Here is a 23313-nt window from a genome sequence, read left to right on the forward strand (position 1 = left end):
CAGATACAGGCTGTCTGGATGAGAGAGAGACATATACAGGCTGTCTGGAAGGGAGAGAGACAGATACAGTCTGTCTGGAAGGGAGAGAGACAGATACAGTCTGTCTGGAAGGGAGAGAGACAGATACAGGCTGTCTGGAAGGGAGAGAGACAGATACAGGCTGTCTGGAAGGGAGAGAGACAGATACAGGCTGTCTGGACGAGAGAGAGACAGATACAGGCTGTCTGGAAGGGAGAGAGACAGATACAGGCTGTCTGGACGAGAGAGAGACAGATACAGGCTGTCTGGAAGGGAGAGAGACAGATACAGGCTGTCTGGACGAGACAGAGACAGATACAGGCTGTCTGGACGAGAGAGAGACAGATACAGGCTGTCTGGACGAGACAGACAGATACAGGCTGTCTGGAAGAGAGAGAGACCGATACAGGCTGTCTGGACGAGACAGAGACAGATACAGGCTGTCTGGACGAGAGAGAGACAGTTACAGGCTGTCTGGACGAGAGAGAGAGAGACAGATACAGGCTGTCTGGAAGGGAGACAGACAGATACAGGCTGTCTGGAAGGGAGAGAGACAGATACAGGCTGTCTGGAAGGGAGAGAGACAGATACAGGCTGTCTGGATGAGAGAGAGACAGATACATGCTGTCTGGAAGGGAGAGAGACAGATACAGGCTGTCTGGAAGGGAGAGAGACAGATACAGGCTGTCTGGAAGGGAGACAGACAGATACAGGCTGTCTGGAAGGGAGAGAGACAGATACAGGCTGTCTGGAAGGGAGAGAGACAGATACAGGCTGTCTGGAAGGGAGAGAGACAGATACAGGCTGTCTGGAAGGGAGAGAGACAGATACAGGCTGTCTGGAAGGGAGAGAGACAGATACAGGCTGCCTGGAAGGGAGAGAGACAGATACAGGCTGCCTGGAAGGGAGAGAGACAGATACAGGCTGTCTGGAAGGGAGAGAGACAGATACAGGCTGTCTGGAAGGGAGAGAGACAGATACAGGCTGTCTGGACGAGAGAGAGACAGATACAGGCTGTCTGGAAGGGAGAGAGACAGATACAGGCTGTCTGGAAGGGAGAGAGACAGATACAGGCTGTCTGGAAGGGAGAGAGACAGATACAGGCTGTCTGGAAGGGAGAGAGACAGATACAGGCTGTCTGGAAGGGAGACAGACAGATACAGGCTGCCTGGAAGGGAGAGAGACAGATACAGGCTGTCTGGAAGGGAGAGAGACAGATACAGGCTGTCTGGAAGGGAGAGAGACAGATACAGGCTGTCTGGACGAGAGAGAGACAGATACAGGCTGTCTGGAAGGGAGAGAGACAGATACAGGCTGTCTGGAAGGGAGAGAGACAGATACAGGCTGTCTGGAAGGGAGAGAGACAGATACAGGCTGTCTGGAAGGGAGAGAGACAGATACAGTCTGTCTGGAAGGGAGAGAGACAGATACAGGCTGTCTGGACGAGACAGAGACAGATACAGGCTGTCTGGAAGGGAGAGAGACAGATACAGGCTGTCTGGAAGGGAGAGAGACAGATACAGGCTGTCTGGAAGAGAGAGAGACATATACAGGCTGTCTGGAAGGGAGAGAGACAGATACAGGCTGTCTGGAAGGGAGAGAGACAGATACAGGCTGTCTGGACGAGACAGAGACAGATACAGGCTGTCTGGAAGGGAGAGAGACAGATACAGGCTGTCTGGAAGGGAGAGAGACAGATACAGGCTGTCTGGACGAGACAGAGACAGATACAGGCTGTCTGGACGAGACAGAGACAGATACAGGCTGTCTGGAAGGGAGAGAGACAGATACAGGCTGTCTGGACGAGAGAGAGACAGATACAGTCTGTCTGGATGAGAGAGAGACATATACAGGCTGTCTGGAAGGGAGAGAGACAGATACAGGCTGTCTGGACGAGACAGAGACAGATACAGGCTGTCTGGACGAGACAGAGACAGATACAGGCTGTCTGGACGAGACAGAGACAGATACAGGCTGTCTGGAAGGGAGAGAGACAGATACGGGCTGTCTGGACGGGAGAGAGACAGATACAGTCTGTCTGGACGAGAGAGAGACAGATACAGGCTGTCTGGACGAGACAGAGACAGATACAGGCTGTCTGGAAGGGAGACAGACAGATACAGGCTGTCTGGAAGGGAGAGAGACAGATACAGGCTGTCTGGAAGGGAGAGAGACAGATACAGGCTGTCTGGACGAGAGAGAGACAGATACAGGCTGTCTGGACGAGAGAGAGACAGATACAGGCTGTCTGGATGAGAGAGAGACATATACAGGCTGTCTGGAAGGGAGAGAGACAGATACAGTCTGTCTGGAAGGGAGAGAGACAGATACAGTCTGTCTGGAAGGGAGAGAGACAGATACAGGCTGTCTGGAAGGGAGAGAGACAGATACAGGCTGTCTGGAAGGGAGAGAGACAGATACAGGCTGTCTGGACGAGAGAGAGACAGATACAGGCTGTCTGGAAGGGAGAGAGACAGATACAGGCTGTCTGGACGAGAGAGAGACAGATACAGGCTGTCTGGACGAGACAGACAGATACAGGCTGTCTGGAAGAGAGAGAGACCGATACAGGCTGTCTGGACGAGAGAGAGACAGATACAGGCTGTCTGGAAGGGAGAGAGACAGATACAGGCTGTCTGGAAGAGAGAGAGACCGATACAGGCTGTCTGGACGAGACAGAGACAGATACAGGCTGTCTGGACGAGAGAGAGACAGTTACAGGCTGTCTGGACGAGAGAGAGAGAGACAGATACAGGCTGTCTGGAAGGGAGAAAGACAGATACAGGCTGTCTGGAAGGGAGAGAGACAGATACAGGCTGTCTGGAAGGGAGAGAGACAGATACAGGCTGTCTGGATGAGAGAGAGACAGATACAGGCTGTCTGGAAGGGAGAGAGACAGATACAGGCTGTCTGGAAGGGAGAGAGACAGATACAGGCTGTCTGGAAGGGAGAGAGACAGATACAGGCTGTCTGGAAGGGAGAGAGACAGATACAGGCTGTCTGGAAGGGAGAGAGACAGATACAGGCTGTCTGGAAGGGAGAGAGACAGATACAGGCTGTCTGGAAGGGAGACAGACAGATACAGGCTGCCTGGAAGGGAGAGAGACAGATACAGGCTGTCTGGAAGGGAGAGAGACAGATACAGGCTGTCTGGATGAGAGAGAGACAGATACAGGCTGTCTGGAAGGGAGAGAGACAGATACAGGCTGTCTGGAAGGGAGAGAGACAGATACAGGCTGTCTGGAAGGGAGAGAGACAGATACAGGCTGTCTGGACGAGAGAGAGACAGATACAGGCTGTCTGGAAGGGAGAGAGACAGATACAGGCTTTCTGGAAGGGAGAGAGACAGATACAGGCTGTCTGGAAGGGAGAGAGACAGATACAGGCTGTCTGGAAGGGAGAGAGACAGATACAGGCTGTCTGGAAGAGAGAGAGACAGATACAGGCTGTCTGGAAGGGAGAGAGACAGATACAGGCTGTCTGGAAGGGAGAGAGACAGATACAGGCTGTCTGGACGAGACAGAGACAGATACAGGCTGTCTGGAAGGGAGAGAGACAGATACAGGCTGTCTGGACGAGACAGAGACAGATACAGGCTGTCTGGAAGGGAGAGAGACAGATACAGGCTGTCTGGAAGGGAGAGAGACAGATACAGGCTGTCTGGAAGGGAGAGAGACAGATACAGGCTGGACGAGACAGAGACAGATACAGGCTGTCTGGAAGGGAGAGAGACAGATACAGGCTGTCTGGACGAGACAGAGACAGATACAGGCTGTCTGGACGAGACAGAGACAGATACAGGCTGTCTGGAAGGGAGAGAGACAGATACAGGCTGTCTGGACGAGAGAGAGACAGATACAGGCTGTCTGGACGAGAGAGAGACAGATACAGTCTGTCTGGATGAGAGAGAGACAGATACAGGCTGTCTGGACGAGAGAGAGACAGATACAGGCTGTCTGGATGAGAGAGAGACATATACAGGCTGTCTGGAAGGGAGAGAGACAGATACAGTCTGTCTGGAAGGGAGAGAGACAGATACAGTCTGTCTGGAAGGGAGAGAGACAGATACAGGCTGTCTGGAAGGGAGAGAGACAGATACAGGCTGTCTGGAAGGGAGAGAGACAGATACAGGCTGTCTGGACGAGAGAGAGACAGATACAGGCTGTCTGGAAGGGAGAGAGACAGATACAGGCTGTCTGGACGAGACAGAGACAGATACAGGCTGTCTGGACGAGAGAGAGACAGATACAGGCTGTCTGGACGGAGAGAGACAGATACAGGCTGTCTGGAAGAGAGAGAGACCGATACAGGCTGTCTGGACGAGAGAGAGACAGATACAGGCTGTCTGGAAGGGAGAGAGACAGATACAGGCTGTCTGGAAGAGAGAGAGACAGATACAGGCTGTCTGGACGAGACAGAGACAGATACAGGCTGTCTGGACGAGAGAGAGACAGATACAGGCTGTCTGGACGAGAGAGAGAGACAGATACAGGCTGTCTGGAAGGGAGAGAGACAGATACAGGCTGTCTGGAAGAGAGAGAGACAGATACAGGCTGTCTGGAAGGGAGAGAGACAGATACAGGCTGTCTGGACGAGAGAGAGACAGATACAGGCTGTCTGGAAGGGAGAGAGACAGATACAGGCTGTCTGGAAGGGAGAGAGACAGATACAGGCTGTCTGGAAGGGAGAGAGACAGATACGGGCTGTCTGGAAGGGAGAGAGACAGATACAGGCTGTCTGGAAGGGAGAGAGACAGATACAGGCTGTCTGGAAGGGAGAGAGACAGATACAGGCTGTCTGGAAGGGAGACAGACAGATACAGGCTGTCTGGAAGGGAGAGAGACAGATACAGGCTGTCTGGAAGGGAGAGAGACAGATACAGGCTGTCTGGAAGAGAGAGAGACAGATACAGGCTGTCTGGAAGGGAGAGAGACAGATACAGGCTGTCTGGACGAGAGAGAGACAGATACAGGCTGTCTGGAAGGGAGAGAGACAGATACAGGCTGTCTGGAAGAGAGAGAGACAGATACAGGCTGTCTGGAAGGGAGAGAGACAGATACAGGCTGTCTGGAAGGGAGAGAGACAGATACAGGCTGTCTGGAAGGGAGAGAGACAGATACAGGCTGTCTGGAAGGGAGAGAGACAGATACAGGCTGTCTGGAAGAGAGAGAGACAGATACAGGCTGTCTGGAAGGGAGAGAGACAGATACAGGCTGTCTGGAAGGGAGAGAGACAGATACAGGCTGTCTGGACGAGACAGAGACAGATACAGGCTGTCTGGAAGGGAGAGAGACAGATACAGGCTGTCTGGACGAGACAGAGACAGATACAGGCTGTCTGGAAGGGAGAGAGACAGATACAGGCTGTCTGGAAGGGAGAGAGACAGATACAGGCTGTCTGGAAGGGAGAGAGACAGATACAGGCTGGACGAGACAGAGACAGATACAGGCTGTCTGGAAGGGAGAGAGACAGATACAGGCTGTCTGGACGAGACAGAGACAGATACAGGCTGTCTGGACGAGACAGAGACAGATACAGGCTGTCTGGAAGGGAGAGAGACAGATACAGGCTGTCTGGACGAGAGAGAGACAGATACAGGCTGTCTGGACGAGAGAGAGACAGATACAGTCTGTCTGGATGAGAGAGAGACATATACAGGCTGTCTGGAAGGGAGAGAGACAGATACAGGCTGTCTGGACGAGACAGAGACAGATACAGGCTGTCTGGACGAGACAGAGACAGATACAGGCTGTCTGGACGAGACAGAGACAGATACAGGCTGTCTGGAAGGGAGAGAGACAGATACGGGCTGTCTGGAAGGGAGAGAGACAGATACAGTCTGTCTGGACGAGAGAGAGACAGATACAGGCTGTCTGGACGAGACAGAGACAGATACAGGCTGTCTGGACGAGACAGAGACAGATACAGGCTGTCTGGAAGGGAGAGAGACAGATACAGGCTGTCTGGACGAGACAGAGACAGATACAGGCTGTCTGGAAGGGAGAGAGACAGATACAGGCTGTCTGGAAGGGAGAGAGACAGATACAGGCTGTCTGGAAGGGAGAGAGACAGATACAGGCTGTCTGGACGAGACAGAGACAGATACAGGCTGTCTGGAAGGGAGAGAGACAGATACAGGCTGTCTGGACGAGACAGAGACAGATACAGGCTGTCTGGACGAGACAGAGACAGATACAGGCTGTCTGGAAGGGAGAGAGACAGATACAGGCTGTCTGGACGAGAGAGAGACAGATACAGGCTGTCTGGACGAGAGAGAGACAGATACAGTCTGTCTGGACGAGAGAGAGACATATACAGGCTGTCTGGAAGGGAGAGAGACAGATACAGGCTGTCTGGACGAGACAGAGACAGATACAGGCTGTCTGGACGAGACAGAGACAGATACAGGCTGTCTGGACGAGACAGAGACAGATACAGGCTGTCTGGAAGGGAGAGAGACAGATACGGGCTGTCTGGAAGGGAGAGAGACAGATACAGTCTGTCTGGACGAGAGAGAGACAGATACAGGCTGTCTGGACGAGACAGAGACAGATACAGGCTGTCTGGAAGGGAGACAGACAGATACAGGCTGTCTGGAAGGGAGAGAGACAGATACAGGCTGTCTGGAAGGGAGAGAGACAGATACAGGCTGTCTGGAAGGGAGAGAGACAGATACAGGCTGTCTGGAAGGGAGAGAGACAGTTACAGGCTGTCTGGACGAGAGAGAGACAGATACAGGCTGTCTGGAAGGGAGAGAGACAGATACAGGCTGTCTGGAAGGGAGAGAGACAGATACAGGCTGTCTGGAAGGGAGAGAGACAGATACAGGCTGTCTGGAAGGGAGAGAGACAGATACAGGCTGTCTGGAAGGGAGAGAGACAGATACAGGCTGTCTGGACGAGAGAGAGACAGATACAGGCTGTCTGGAAGGGAGAGAGACAGATACAGTCTGTCTGGAAGGGAGAGAGACAGATACAGGCTGTCTGGACGAGAGAGAGACAGATACAGGCTGTCTGGACGAGACAGACAGATACAGGCTGTCTGGAAGAGAGAGAGACCGATACAGGCTGTCTGGACGAGACAGAGACAGATACAGGCTGCCTGGACGAGAGAGAGACAGATACAGGCTGTCTGGACGAGAGAGAGAGAGATACAGGCTGTCTGGAAGGGAGAGAGACAGATACAGGCTGTCTGGAAGGGAGAGAGACAGATACAGGCTGTCTGGACGAGACAGAGACAGATACAGGCTGCCTGGACGGGAGAGAGACAGATACAGGCTGTCTGGAAGGGAGAGAGACAGATACAGGCTGTCTGGAAGGGAGAGAGACAGATACAGGCTGTCTGGAAGGGAGAGAGACAGATACAGGCTGTCTGGAAGGGAGAGAGACAGATACGGGCTGTCTGGAAGGGAGAGAGACAGATACAGGCTGTCTGGAAGGGAGAGAGACAGATACAGGCTGTCTGGAAGGGAGACAGACAGATACAGGCTGTCTGGAAGGGAGAGAGACAGATACAGGCTGTCTGGAAGGGAGACAGACAGATACAGGCTGTCTGGAAGGGAGAGAGACAGATACAGGCTGTCTGGAAGGGAGAGAGACAGATACAGGCTGTCTGGAAGGGAGACAGACAGATACAGGCTGTCTGGAAGGGAGAGAGACAGATACGGGCTGTCTGGAAGGGAGAGAGACAGATACAGGCTGTCTGGACGAGACAGAGACAGATACAGGCTGTCTGGAAGGGAGAGAGACAGATACAGGCTGTCTGGACGAGACAGAGACAGATACAGGCTGTCTGGACGAGACAGAGACAGATACAGGCTGTCTGGAAGGGAGAGAGACAGATACAGGCTGTCTGGACGAGAGAGAGACAGATACAGGCTGTCTGGACGAGAGAGAGACAGATACAGGCTGTCTGGAAGAGAGAGAGACATATACAGGCTGTCTGGAAGGGAGAGAGACAGATACAGGCTGTCTGGACGAGACAGAGACAGATACAGGCTGTCTGGACGAGACAGAGACAGATACAGGCTGTCTGGAAGAGAGAGAGACAGATACAGGCTGTCTGGAAGGGAGAGAGACAGATACGGGCTGTCTGGAAGGGAGAGAGACAGATACAGGCTGTCTGGACGAGAGAGAGACAGATACAGGCTGTCTGGACGAGACAGAGACAGATACAGGCTGTCTGGAAGGGAGAGAGACAGATACAGGCTGTCTGGAAGGGAGAGAGACAGATACAGGCTGTCTGGAAGGGAGAGAGACAGATACAGGCTGTCTGGAAGGGAGAGAGACAGATACAGGCTGTCTGGAAGGGAGAGAGACAGATACAGGCTGTCTGGACGAGAGAGAGACAGATACAGGCTGTCTGGAAGGGAGAGAGACAGATACAGGCTGTCTGGAAGGGAGAGAGACAGATACAGGCTGTCTGGAAGGGAGAGAGACAGATACAGGCTGTCTGGAAGGGAGAGAGACAGATACAGGCTGTCTGGACGAGAGAGAGACAGATACAGGCTGTCTGGAAGGGAGAGAGACAGATACAGGCTGTCTGGAAGGGAGAGAGACAGATACAGGCTGTCTGGACGAGAGAGAGACAGATACAGGCTGTCTGGACGAGACAGACAGATACAGGCTGTCTGGAAGAGAGAGAGACCGATACAGGCTGTCTGGACGAGACAGAGACAGATACAGGCTGTCTGGACGAGAGAGAGACAGTTACAGGCTGTCTGGACGAGGAGAGAGAGACAGATACAGGCTGTCTGGAAGGGAGAGAGACAGATACAGGCTGTCTGGAAGGGAGAGAGACAGATACAGGCTGTCTGGACGAGAGAGAGACAGATACAGGCTGTCTGGACGGGAGAGAGACAGATACAGGCTGTCTGGAAGGGAGACAGACAGATACAGGCTGTCTGGAAGGGAGAGAGACAGATACAGGCTGTCTGGAAGGGAGAGAGACAGATACAGGCTGTCTGGAAGGGAGAGAGACAGATACAGGCTGTCTGGAAGGGAGAGAGACAGATACAGGCTGTCTGGAAGGGAGACAGACAGATACAGGCTGTCTGGAAGGGAGAGAGACAGATACAGGCTGTCTGGAAGGGAGAGAGACAGATACAGGCTGTCTGGAAGGGAGAGAGACAGATACAGGCTGTCTGGAAGGGAGAGAGACAGATACAGGCTGTCTGGAAGGGAGAGAGACAGATACAGGCTGTCTGGAAGGGAGAGAGACAGATACAGGCTGTCTGGAAGGGAGAGAGACAGATACAGGCTGTCTGGAAGGGAGAGAGACAGATACAGGCTGTCTGGAAGGGAGAGAGACAGATACAGGCTGTCTGGAAGGGAGAGAGACAGATACAGGCTGTCTGGAAGGAGAGAGACAGATACAGGCTGTCTGGAAGGGAGAGAGACAGATACAGGCTGTCTGGAAGAGAGAGAGACAGATACAGGCTGTCTGGAAGGGAGAGAGACAGATACAGGCTGTCTGGAAGGAGACAGACAGATACAGGCTGTCTGGACGAGAGAGAGACAGATACAGGCTGTCTGGACGAGAGAGAGACAGATACAGGCTGTCTGGACGAGAGAGAGACAGATACAGGCTGTCTGGACGAGAGAGAGACAGATACAGGCTGTCTGGAAGGGAGAGAGACAGTTACAGGCTGTCTGGACGAGAGAGAGAGACAGATACAGGCTGTCTGGAAGGGAGAGAGACAGATACAGGCTGTCTGGAAGGGAGAGAGACAGATACAGGCTGTCTGGACGAGAGAGAGACAGATACAGGCTGTCTGGAAGGGAGAGAGACAGATACAGGCTGTCTGGAAGGGAGAGAGACAGATACAGGCTGTCTGGACGAGAGAGAGACAGATACAGGCTGTCTGGAAGGGAGACAGACAGATACAGGCTGTCTGGACGAGAGAGAGACAGATACAGGCTGTCTGGAAGGGAGAGAGACAGATACAGGCTGTCTGGACGAGACAGAGACAGATACAGGCTGTCTGGATGAGAGAGAGACAGATACAGGCTGTCTGGACGAGAGAAAGACAGATACAGGCTGTCTGGAAGGGAGACAGACAGATACAGGCTGTCTGGACGAGAGAGAGACAGATACAGGCTGTCTGGAAGGGAGAGAGACAGATACAGGCTGTCTGGAAGGGAGAGAGACAGATACAGGCTGTCTGGAAGGGAGAGAGACAGATACAGTCTGTCTGGACGAGAGAGAGACAGATACAGGCTGTCTGGAAGGGAGAGAGACAGATACAGGCTGTCTGGAAGGGAGAGAGACAGATACAGTCTGTCTGGATGAGAGAGAGACAGATACAGGCTGTCTGGATGAGAGAGAGACAGATACAGGCTGTCTGGAAGGGAGACAGACAGATACAGGCTGTCTGGAAGGGAGAGAGACAGATACAGGCTGTCTGGACGAGAGAGAGACAGATACAGGCTGTCTGGAAGGGAGAGAGACAGTTACAGGCTGTCTGGACGAGAGAGAGAGAGACAGATACAGGCTGTCTGGAAGGGAGAGAGACAGATACAGGCTGTCTGGAAGGGAGAGAGACAGATACAGGCTGTCTGGAAGGGAGAGAGACAGATACAGTCTGTCTGGATGAGAGAGAGACAGATACAGGCTGTCTGGACGAGACAGAGACAGATACAGGCTGTCTGGAAGGGAGAGAGACAGATACAGGCTGTCTGGACGAGACAGAGACAGATACAGGCTGTCTGGACGAGACAGAGACAGATACAGGCTGTCTGGAAGGGAGAGAGACAGATACAGGCTGTCTGGACGAGAGAGAGACAGATACAGGCTGTCTGGACGAGAGAGAGACAGATACAGTCTGTCTGGATGAGAGAGAGACATATACAGGCTGTCTGGAAGGGAGAGAGACAGATACAGGCTGTCTGGACGAGACAGAGACAGATACAGGCTGTCTGGACGAGACAGAGACAGATACAGGCTGTCTGGACGAGACAGAGACAGATACAGGCTGTCTGGAAGGGAGAGAGACAGATACGGGCTGTCTGGAAGGGAGAGAGACAGATACAGTCTGTCTGGACGAGAGAGAGACAGATACAGGCTGTCTGGACGAGACAGAGACAGATACAGGCTGTCTGGAAGGGAGACAGACAGATACAGGCTGTCTGGAAGGGAGAGAGACAGATACAGGCTGTCTGGAAGGGAGAGAGACAGATACAGGCTGTCTGGAAGGGAGAGAGACAGATACAGGCTGTCTGGAAGGGAGAGAGACAGTTACAGGCTGTCTGGACGAGAGAGAGACAGATACAGGCTGTCTGGAAGGGAGAGAGACAGATACAGGCTGTCTGGAAGGGAGAGAGACAGATACAGGCTGTCTGGAAGGGAGAGAGACAGATACAGGCTGTCTGGAAGGGAGACAGACAGATACAGGCTGTCTGGAAGGGAGAGAGACAGATACAGGCTGTCTGGACGAGAGAGAGACAGATACAGGCTGTCTGGAAGGGAGAGAGACAGATACAGTCTGTCTGGAAGGGAGAGAGACAGATACAGGCTGTCTGGACGAGAGAGAGACAGATACAGGCTGTCTGGACGAGACAGACAGATACAGGCTGTCTGGAAGAGAGAGAGACCGATACAGGCTGTCTGGACGAGACAGAGACAGATACAGGCTGTCTGGACGAGAGAGAGACAGTTACAGGCTGTCTGGACGAGAGAGAGAGAGATACAGGCTGTCTGGAAGGGAGAGAGACAGATACAGGCTGTCTGGAAGGGAGAGAGACAGATACAGGCTGTCTGGACGAGACAGAGACAGATACAGGCTGTCTGGACGGGAGAGAGACAGATACAGGCTGTCTGGAAGGGAGAGAGACAGATACAGGCTGTCTGGAAGGGAGAGAGACAGATACAGGCTGTCTGGAAGGGAGAGAGACAGATACAGGCTGTCTGGAAGGGAGAGAGACAGATACAGGCTGTCTGGAAGGGAGAGAGACAGATACGGGCTGTCTGGAAGGGAGAGAGACAGATACAGGCTGTCTGGAAGGGAGAGAGACAGTTACAGGCTGTCTGGAAGGGAGACAGACAGATACAGGCTGTCTGGAAGGGAGAGAGACAGATACAGGCTGTCTGGAAGGGAGACAGACAGATACAGGCTGTCTGGAAGGGAGAGAGACAGATACAGGCTGTCTGGAAGGGAGAGAGACAGATACAGGCTGTCTGGAAGGGAGAGAGACAGATACAGGCTGTCTGGAAGGGAGAGAGACAGATACAGGCTGTCTGGAAGGGAGAGAGACAGATACAGGCTGTCTGGAAGGGAGAGAGACAGATACAGGCTGTCTGGAAGGGAGAGAGACAGATACAGGCTGTCTGGAAGGGAGACAGACAGATACAGGCTGTCTGGAAGGGAGAGAGACAGATACAGGCTGTCTGGAAGGGAGAGCGACAGATACAGGCTGTCTGGACGAGACAGACAGATACAGGCTGTCTGGACGCGAGAGAGACAGATACAGGCTGTCTGGACGAGAGAGACAGATACAGGCTGTCTGGAAGGGAGAGAGACAGATACAGGCTGTCTGGACGAGACAGACAGATACAGGCTGTCTGGACGAGAGAGAGACAGATACAGGCTGTCTGGACGAGAGAGAGACAGATACAGGCTGTCTGGACGAGAGAGAGACAGATACAGGCTGTCTGGACGAGAGAGAGACAGATACAGGCTGTCTGGAAGGGAGAGAGACAGTTACAGGCTGTCTGGACGAGAGAGAGAGACAGATACAGGCTGTCTGGAAGGGAGAGAGACAGATACAGGCTGTCTGGAAGGGAGAGAGACAGATACAGGCTGTCTGGACGAGAGAGAGACAGATACAGGCTGTCTGGAAGGGAGAGAGACAGATACAGGCTGTCTGGAAGGGAGAGAGACAGATACAGGCTGTCTGGACGAGAGAGAGACAGATACAGGCTGTCTGGAAGGGAGAGAGACAGATACAGGCTGTCTGGACGAGAGAGAGACAGATACAGGCTGTCTGGAAGGGAGAGAGACAGATACAGGCTGTCTGGACGAGACAGAGACAGATACAGGCTGTCTGGAAGAGAGAGAGACAGATACAGGCTGTCTGGACAGAGAGAGACAGATACAGGCTGTCTGGAGGAGAGAGACAGATACAGGCTGTCTGGACGAGAGAGAGACAGATACAGGCTGTCTGGAAGGGAGAGAGACAGATACAGGCTGTCTGGAAGGGAGAGAGACAGATACAGGCTGTCTGGACGAGAGAGAGACAGATACAGGCTGTCTGGAAGGGAGAGAGACAGATACAGGCTGTCTGGAAGGGAGAGAGACAGATACAGGCTGTCTGGAAGGGAGAGAGACAGATACAGGCTGTCTGGACGAGACAGAGACAGATACAGGCTGTCTGGAAGGGAGAGAGACAGATACAGGCTGTCTGGACGAGACAGAGACAGATACAGGCTGTCTGGACGAGACAGAGACAGATACAGGCTGTCTGGAAGGGAGAGAGACAGATACAGGCTGTCTGGACGAGAGAGAGACAGATACAGGCTGTCTGGACGAGAGAGAGACAGATACAGTCTGTCTGGATGAGAGAGAGACATATACAGGCTGTCTGGAAGGGAGAGAGACAGATACAGGCTGTCTGGACGAGACAGAGACAGATACAGGCTGTCTGGACGAGACAGAGACAGATACAGGCTGTCTGGACGAGACAGAGACAGATACAGGCTGTCTGGAAGGGAGAGAGACAGATACGGGCTGTCTGGAAGGGAGAGAGACAGATACAGTCTGTCTGGACGAGAGAGAGACAGATACAGGCTGTCTGGACGAGACAGAGACAGATACAGGCTGTCTGGAAGGGAGACAGACAGATACAGGCTGTCTGGAAGGGAGAGAGACAGATACAGGCTGTCTGGAAGGGAGAGAGACAGATACAGGCTGTCTGGAAGGGAGAGAGACAGATACAGGCTGTCTGGAAGGGAGAGAGACAGTTACAGGCTGTCTGGACGAGAGAGAGACAGATACAGGCTGTCTGGAAGGGAGAGAGACAGATACAGGCTGTCTGGAAGGGAGAGAGACAGATACAGGCTGTCTGGAAGGGAGAGAGACAGATACAGGCTGTCTGGAAGGGAGACAGACAGATACAGGCTGTCTGGAAGGGAGAGAGACAGATACAGGCTGTCTGGACGAGAGAGAGACAGATACAGGCTGTCTGGAAGGGAGAGAGACAGATACAGTCTGTCTGGAAGGGAGAGAGACAGATACAGGCTGTCTGGACGAGAGAGAGACAGATACAGGCTGTCTGGACGAGACAGACAGATACAGGCTGTCTGGAAGAGAGAGAGACCGATACAGGCTGTCTGGACGAGACAGAGACAGATACAGGCTGTCTGGACGAGAGAGAGACAGTTACAGGCTGTCTGGACGAGAGAGAGAGAGATACAGGCTGTCTGGAAGGGAGAGAGACAGATACAGGCTGTCTGGAAGGGAGAGAGACAGATACAGGCTGTCTGGACGAGACAGAGACAGATACAGGCTGCCTGGACGGGAGAGAGACAGATACAGGCTGTCTGGAAGGGAGACAGACAGATACAGGCTGTCTGGAAGGGAGAGAGACAGATACAGGCTGTCTGGAAGGGAGAGAGACAGATACAGGCTGTCTGGAAGGGAGAGAGACAGATACAGGCTGTCTGGAAGGGAGAGAGACAGATACGGGCTGTCTGGAAGGGAGACAGACAGATACAGGCTGTCTGGAAGGGAGAGAGACAGTTACAGGCTGTCTGGAAGGGAGACAGACAGATACAGGCTGTCTGGAAGGGAGAGAGACAGATACAGGCTGTCTGGAAGGGAGACAGACAGATACAGGCTGTCTGGAAGGGAGAGAGACAGATACAGGCTGTCTGGAAGGGAGAGAGACAGATACAGGCTGTCTGGAAGGGAGACAGACAGATACAGGCTGTCTGGAAGGGAGACAGACAGATACAGGCTGTCTGGAAGGGAGAGAGACAGATACAGGCTGTCTGGAAGGGAGAGAGACAGATACAGGCTGTCTGGAAGGGAGAGAGACAGATACAGGCTGTCTGGAAGGGAGACAGACAGATACAGGCTGTCTGGAAGGGAGAGAGACAGATACAGGCTGTCTGGAAGGGAGAGCGACAGATACAGGCTGTCTGGACGAGACAGACAGATACAGGCTGTCTGGACGAGAGAGAGACAGATACAGGCTGTCTGGACGAGAGAGAGACAGATACAGGCTGTCTGGAAGGGAGAGAGACAGATACAGGCTGTCTGGACGAGACAGACAGATACAGGCTGTCTGGACGAGAGAGAGACAGATACAGGCTGTCTGGACGAGAGAGAGACAGATACAGGCTGTCTGGACGAGAGAGAGACAGATACAGGCTGTCTGGACGAGAGAGAGACAGATACAGGCTGTCTGGAAGGGAGAGAGACAGTTACAGGCTGTCTGGACGAGAGAGAGAGAGACAGATACAGGCTGTCTGGAAGGGAGAGAGACAGATACAGGCTGTCTGGAAGGGAGAGAGACAGATACAGGCTGTCTGGACGAGAGAGACAGATACAGTCTGTCTGGAAGGGAGAGAGACAGATACAGGCTGTCTGGAAGGGAGAGAGACAGATACAGGCTGTCTGGACGAGAGAGAGACAGATACAGGCTGTCTGGAAGGGAGACAGACAGATACAGGCTGTCTGGACGAGAGAGAGACAGATACAGGCTGTCTGGAAGGGAGAGAGACAGATACAGGCTGTCTGGACGAGACAGAGACAGATACAGGCTGTCTGGATGAGAGAGAGACAGATACAGGCTGTCTGGACGAGAGAGAGACAGATACAGGCTGTCTGGAAGGGAGACAGACAGATACAGGCTGTCTGGACGAGAGAGAGACAGATACAGGCTGTCTGGAAGGGAGAGAGACAGATACAGGCTGTCTGGAAGGGAGAGAGACAGATACAGGCTGTCTGGAAGGGAGAGAGACAGATACAGTCTGTCTGGACGAGAGAGAGACAGATACAGGCTGTCTGGAAGGGAGAGAGACAGATACAGGCTGTCTGGAAGGGAGAGAGACAGATACAGTCTGTCTGGATGAGAGAGAGACAGATACAGGCTGTCTGGATGAGAGAGAGACAGATACAGGCTGTCTGGAAGGGAGACAGACAGATACAGGCTGTCTGGAAGGGAGACAGACAGATACAGGCTGTCTGGACGAGAGAGAGACAGATACAGGCTGTCTGGAAGGGAGAGAGACAGTTACAGGCTGTCTGGACGAGAGAGAGAGAGACAGATACAGGCTGTCTGGAAGGGAGAGAGACAGATACAGGCTGTCTGGAAGGGAGAGAGACAGATACAGGCTGTCTGGACGAGAGAGAGACAGATACAGTCTGTCTGGAAGGGAGAGAGACAGATACAGGCTGTCTGGAAGGGAGAGAGACAGATACAGGCTGTCTGGAAGGGAGAGAGACAGATACAGGCTGTCTGGAAGGGAGAGAGACAGATACAGGCTGTCTGGACGAGAGAGAGACAGATACAGGCTGTCTGGAAGGGAGAGAGACAGATACAGGCTGTCTGGAAGGGAGAGAGACAGATACAGGCTGTCTGGAAGGGAGAGAGACAGATACAGGCTGTCTGGAAGGGAGAGAGACAGATACAGGCTGTCTGGACGAGAGAGAGACAGATACAGGCTGTCTGGAAGGGAGAGAGACAGATACAGGCTGTCTGGAAGGGAGACAGACAGATACAGGCTGTCTGGAAGGGAGACAGACAGATACAGGCTGTCTGGAAGGGAGAGAGACAGATACAGGCTGTCTGGAAGAGAGAGAGACATATACAGGCTGTCTGGAAGGGAGAGAGACAGATACAGGCTGTCTGGAAGGGAGAGAGACAGATACAGGCTGTCTGAAAGGGAGAGCGACAGATACAGGCTGTCTGGACGAGACAGACAGATACAGGCTGTCTGGACGAGAGAGAGACAGATACAGGCTGTCTGGACGAGAGAGAGACAGATACAGGCTGTCTGGAAGGGAGAGAGACAGATACAGGCTGTCTGGACGAGACAGACAGATACAGGCTGTCTGGACGAGAGAGAGACAGATACAGGCTGTCTGGACGAGAGAGAGACAGATACAGGCTGTCTGGACGAGAGAGAGACAGATACAGGCTGTCTGGACGAGAGAGAGACAGATACAGGCTGTCTGGAAGGGAGAGAGACAGTTACAGGCTGTCTGGACGAGAGAGAGAGAGACAGATACAGGCTGTCTGGAAGGGAGAGAGACAGATACAGGCTGTCTGGAAGGGAGAGAGACAGATACAGGCTGTCTGGACGAGAGAGAGACAGATACAGTCTGTCTGGAAGGGAGAGAGACAGATACAGGCTGTCTGGAAGGGAGAGAGACAGATACAGGCTGTCTGGACGAGAGAGAGACAGATACAGGCTGTCTGGAAGGGAGACAGACAGATACAGGCTGTCTGGACGAGAGAGAGACAGATACAGGCTGTCTGGAAGGGAGAGAGACAGATACAGGCTGTCTGGACGAGACAGAGACAGATACAGGCTGTCTGGATGAGAGAGAGACAGATACAGGCTGTCTGGACGAGAGAGAGACAGATACAGGCTGTCTGGAAGGGAGACAGACAGATACAGGCTGTCTGGACGAGAGAGAGACAGATACAGGCTGTCTGGAAGGGAGAGAGACAGATACAGGCTGTCTGGAAGGGAGAGAGACAGATACAGGCTGTCTGGAAGGGAGAGAGACAGATACAGTCTGTCTGGACGAGAGAGAGACAGATACAGGCTGTCTGGAAGGGAGAGAGACAGATACAGGCTGTCTGGAAGGGAGAGAGACAGATACAGTCTGTCTGGATGAGAGAGAGACAGATACAGGCTGTCTGGATGAGAGAGAGACAGATACAGGCTGTCTGGAAGGGAGACAGACAGATACAGGCTGTCTGGAAGGGAGACAGACAGATACAGGCTGTCTGGAAGGGAGACAGACAGATACAGGCTGTCTGAATGGGAACCTGACAGGTTAGAAAAATGGCCTCTTGAGGATTGGTAGAGTGAATGTAAGCGCTCTGAATTGTCAGAGACTGCAACATTTCACATTTCACTAAGTCCGCTTTCCCCGCTGACCTTTCTCATATTTAACTCTGAGACCCATCTATTGTCAGTGAACCTTTCCTCTGCAGGAAGGGGAATGTAGTTAACATTCAGAGAGCAGAGCGTCTTATTGACTGAGCTGTAGATTCAGAGATTCAGTCTGTGGAGTTTACAGGGAGAGGAGGAAGAGTGTGTGTTACTGTGTGTGTGTGGCAGAAAGGTCTAGAACGTGAATTCAGATGCATGCAGGCAGCCAGGCGCAAACACACACACACACACGCACGCACACACACACACACACACACACACACACATTCTCTCAGAAAGTTTTGCAGCACAGAACCACATACAAACGTGTTCTAAGAACCACATACAAACGTTCTAAGAACCACATACAAACGTGTTCTAAGAACCACATACAAACGTGTTCTAAGAACCACATACAACTGTTGGGTGTTTGAAGTTCCTCTTTGATGCCTTCAGTTTTTATGTAACAAGTAAAGCCCATCAAGTGTCTCCTTTGGAAGTGATTTGCTGAAGGAGGCTGTAGGAGCCTGCTGGGTAGTTTGGCTGTCAGGGAAACATGAAGAATAGGTGTGGTGATATATTACAGACCCTACTGTTACTTATCGCTACTGCAGCCAGAGAATGTAATAATGTCCAAAATGGCACCCTATTCCCTATTTAGTGTACTGTATAGGGAATAGAATGCCATTTGGTACAGCCTATAATACATTATACTGACTCATGCTAACTTCTTTTGGCATACTCAAGCTGCATCATATGGAAACGTCAAGGAGTCTTATGGAAACACTCAGAGTCTTATGTGGCTGGCAGTTGGATAAGGCATGTTTGAAATTCTTACTACAGTTTTAACACATCACACACACACACACACACACACACACACACACACACACACACACACACACACACACACACACACACACACACACACACACACACACACACACACACACACACACACACACACACACACACACACACAGTCAGTCGGGCACCAAGACAACAGGATAGGAAGTGACAGTGTTTCCTTGATGACACCTGCCACCCATTTCATACCTGTCTGTAACACTATCACTCAGTACTACATACAGATATACACCTACCTACACCTGTGGCTCTCTGTCTACACATTAATGATTCATAGCACATCTGTTAAACAAGTGTTGTTTGGTTTCATCAAAGTAGAAGTGAATCAAACCTTTTGATTCCATAGTGCCAGTGATACCAGTGGTGTATGACTCTGTGCCAGTCTGCCCTCAATAACACTGTTGTTACATGATGAGGCTTGATAAAAATCTATCTTCTGTTTCATATCATACACTGCATGACCAAAAGTATGTGGACACCTGCTCTTCTAAAATCCGCATTCCAAAATCATGAGCATTAATATGGACTTGGTCCCCCCTTTGCTGCTATAACAACCTCCACTCTTCTGGGAAGGATTTCCACTAGATGTTGGAACATTGCTGCAGGGACTTGCTTCCATTCAGACACAAGAGCATTAGTGAGGTCAGGCACTGATGTTGGGCGATTAGGCCTGGCTCACAGTCGGTGTTCCAATTCATCCCAAGGTGTTCCATGGGGTTGAGGTCAGGGCTCTGTGCAGGCCAGTCAAGGTTTTCCACACTGACCTCGACAAACCATTTGTGTATGGACCTCGCTTTGTGCACGGTGGCATTGTCATGCTGAAACAGGAAATGGCCTTCCGAAAACTGTTGCCAAAGCTGGAAGCACAGAATCATCTAGAATGTCCTTGTATGCTGTAGCATTAAGATTTCCCTTCACTGGTACTAAGGGGCCTAGCCCGAACCATGAAAAACAGCCCCAGACCATTTTTCCTCCTCCACCAAACTTTACAGTTGGCACTATGCATTCGGGCAGGTAGCATTCTCCTAGCATCCGCCTAACCCAGATTCATTCATCGGACTGCCAGATGGTGAAGCGTGATTCATCACGCCAGAGAACGCGTTTCCACTGTTCCAGAGTCCAATGGCGGTGAGCTTTACATCACTCCAGCTGACGCTTGGCATTGCACATGCTGATGTTAGGCTTGTGTGCAGCTGCTCGGTTATGGAAACACATTTCATGAAGCTCCCAACAAACAGTTATTGTGCTGACGTTGCTTCCAGAGGCAGTTTGGAACTCGCTAGTGAGTGTTGTAACTGAGGACACGATTTTTTACACCCTACGCACTTCAGCACTCAGCGGTCCCATTCTGTGAACTTGTGTGGCCTACCACTTCGTGGCTGAGCCGTTGTTGCTCCTAGATATTTCCGCTTCACAATAACAGCACTTACAGTTGACCGGGGCAGCTCAAGCAGGGCAGAAATTTCACGAACTGACTTGTTGGAAAGGTGACATCCTATGACGGTGCCACGTTGAAAGTCACTGTGCTCTTCAGTAAGACCATTCTACTGCCAATGTTTGTCTATGGAGATTGCATGGCTGTGTGCTCGATTTTATACACCTGACAGCAACGGGGGTGGCTGAAATAGACTAATTTGAAGGGGTGTCCACATACTTTTGGATATATAGTGTATGTTGTGGATATTTCTTTTTAATATATCTCAGGTAAGACACCTATCTAAGGTCATTTTTGAGTTGTGTAAGGGATCTTTGTATTTAAACAATCATTGTTTCTTGTTGTCCAACATGACTGTAAATAATGCAGTGTATTGTAGCTCCTCTTCCCTCCTCTCTGTCTTGACAAACATGCTATTTTGAATGTCTTGTGCTTCTCTGTGTCTCTCCTTGCTCTGCTAATAGGGGCACAAGGCAAAAAACAGGCCGAGGATTTATCGGATAACGATGGTGACGAAGACGAAGGTATTTCCCTTGGTGACCAAACGATGGTGCATGGTTTATTCAGTTGTAGTGAATACATCATTATGGTCTTATTTGGTTGATTTCTGGTCTTATTTGGTTGATTAATGGTCATGTATGTTTGATTTATGGTCAAGCATTTTTAATGCAATCAACCATCAACCAATTCATCATCATCATCATCATCATGCACTTCAGTTCTGCATCACATTTAAACAAATTCTGTATTAAGTGTGTGCGTGTGCGTGTGTGTGTGTGTGTGTGTGTGTGCGTGTGCAATTGTCTGCTGTACTTTTGTCAAGTCAAAATATGTTACGTAGCCACAAAGAATCTTACCCTGGTGAAAGTATTGTTCAGACAGCAGCGGAGTAAAGCGACTGGCATCCATCTGAACCAGTGGAAAGTCCTCCTGTAGAGAGATTGATAGTGTTACAGAGGCAGTAGAGTAGCTGTCCAGCTGAACGTCCTCGGGCGTAGAGGAAGGCAGTAGAGTAGCTGTCCAGCTGAACGTCCTCGGGCGTAGAGGAAGGCAGTAGAGTAGCTGTCCAGCTGAACGTCCTCGGGCGTAGAGGAAGGCAGTAGAGTAGCTGTCCAGCTGAACGTCCTCGGGCGTAGAGGAAGGCAGTAGAGTAGCTGTCCAGCTGAACGTCCTCGGGCGTAGAGGAAGGCAGTAGAGTAGCTGTCCAGCTGAACGTCCTCGGGCGTAGAGGAAGGCAGTAGAGTAGCTGTCCAGCTGAACGTCCTCGGGCGTAGAGGAAGGCAGTAGAGTAGCTGTCCAGCTGAACGTCCTCGGGCGTAGAGGAAGGCAGTAGAGTAGCTGTCCAGCTGAACGTCCTCGGGCGTAGAGGAAGGCAGTAGAGTAGCTGTCCAGCTGAACGTCCTCGGGCGTAGAGGAAGGCAATAGAGTAGCTGTCCAGCTGAACGTCCTCGGGCGTAGAGGAAGGCAGTAGAGTAGCTGTCCAGCTGAACGTCCTCGGGCGTAGAGGAAGGCAGTAGAGTAGCTGTCCAGCTGAACGTCCTCGGGCGTAGAGGAAGGCAGTAGAGTAGCTGTCCAGCTGAACGTCCTCGGGCGTAGAGGAAGGCAGTAGAGTAGCTGTCCAGCTGAACGTCCTCGGGCGTAGAGGAAGGCAGTAGAGTAGCTGTCCAGCTGAACGTCCTCGGGCGTAGAGGAAGGCATTAGTATTAGCTGTGATAATGACATGGTAGTGAAAGTTGCATGCACGCACAAACACACACACAAACACACACACACTGCCTTGCACACATTCAAACGAGCACACACACACACTCTCAAACACACAGAAACACAGACACACACACACACACACACACATTCAAACGAGCAGACACACTCAAACACACATACAAACAAAGATACACACACACACACAAAGACAAACACACACACACACACACTCAAACACACACACTCAAGCACTCAAACACACAGACAGAGAAAGAGAGAACATGAGGGAGGCGAGAAAGAACGTGAGGGAGGAGAGAAAGAGAGAACGTGAGGGAGGAGAGAAAGAACGTGAGGGAGGAGAGAAAGAGAGAACGTGAGGGAGGACAGAAAGAGAGAATGTGAGGGAGGAGAGAAAGAGAGAACGTGAGGGAGGAGAGAAAGAGAGAACGTGAGGGAGGACAGAAAGAGAGAACGTGAGGGAAGAGAGAAAGAGAGAACGTGACGGAGGAGAGAAAGAGAAATCGTGAGGGAGGAGAGAAAGAGAGAACGTGAGGGAGGAGAGAAAGAGAGAACGTGAGGGAGGAGAGAAAGAGAAATCGTGAGGGAGGAGAGAAAGAGAGAACGTGAGGGAGGAGAGAAAGAGAGAACGTGAGGGAGGAGAGAAAGAGAGATCGTGAGGGAGGAGAGAAAGAGAGAATGTGAGGGAGGAGAGAAAGAGAGAACGTGAGGGAGGAGAGAAAGAGAAAACGTGAGGGAGGAGAGAAAGAGAGAACGGGAGGGTTCTGTAGTTCTAGTGAAGAGGATTAAGAAGGAGAGGAGAGAGGGGGAATGAAGGAAGAGGAGAGAGAGGGAACGAAGGAAGAGGAGAGAAGGGGAACGAAGGAAGAGGAGAGAGGGGGAACGAAGGAAGAGGAGAGAGAGGGAACGAAGGAAGAGGAGAGAGGGGGAACGAAGGAAGAGGAGAGAGAGGGAACGAGGGAAGAGGAGAGAGGGGGAACGAGGGAAGAGGAGAGAGGGGGAACGAAGGAAGAGGAGAGAGAGCGAGAAAGAAAACGTTTGAAGTTTCTGCTCAGCAGTCTCATCGGTAACTTTCCATATTCATCTTGGTATATTCCCGGCTCGGGGTGGATCTTGAAGAGATCATTCACTATAGCGACAGAAACCGCTTCAGTCCCCAAATA

General features: G+C 51.7%; 1 protein-coding gene across 8 annotated transcripts in view; it reads left to right on the top strand.

Moving 5' to 3' along the window:
- The window catches only part of LOC106591301 (neuroligin-3), a 493706-nt gene that overhangs the window by 176717 nt on the left and 293676 nt on the right, over positions 1-23313 (top strand). For 7 of the 8 annotated variants that reach the window (XM_045717885.1, XM_045717888.1, XM_045717887.1 and 4 more), the window contains one exon: positions 20890-20949. The exons of the other annotated variant lie outside the window; for it this stretch is intronic. In XM_045717885.1, coding sequence (XP_045573841.1) covers positions 20890-20949 — 60 coding nt within the window. The remainder of the gene's footprint in view (positions 1-20889; positions 20950-23313) is intronic. 8 annotated transcript variants of the gene reach the window in all.

Source organism: Salmo salar, chromosome ssa05 (genome assembly GCF_905237065.1).
Source record: "Salmo salar chromosome ssa05, Ssal_v3.1, whole genome shotgun sequence".
Taxonomy (NCBI): domain Eukaryota; kingdom Metazoa; phylum Chordata; class Actinopteri; order Salmoniformes; family Salmonidae; genus Salmo; species Salmo salar.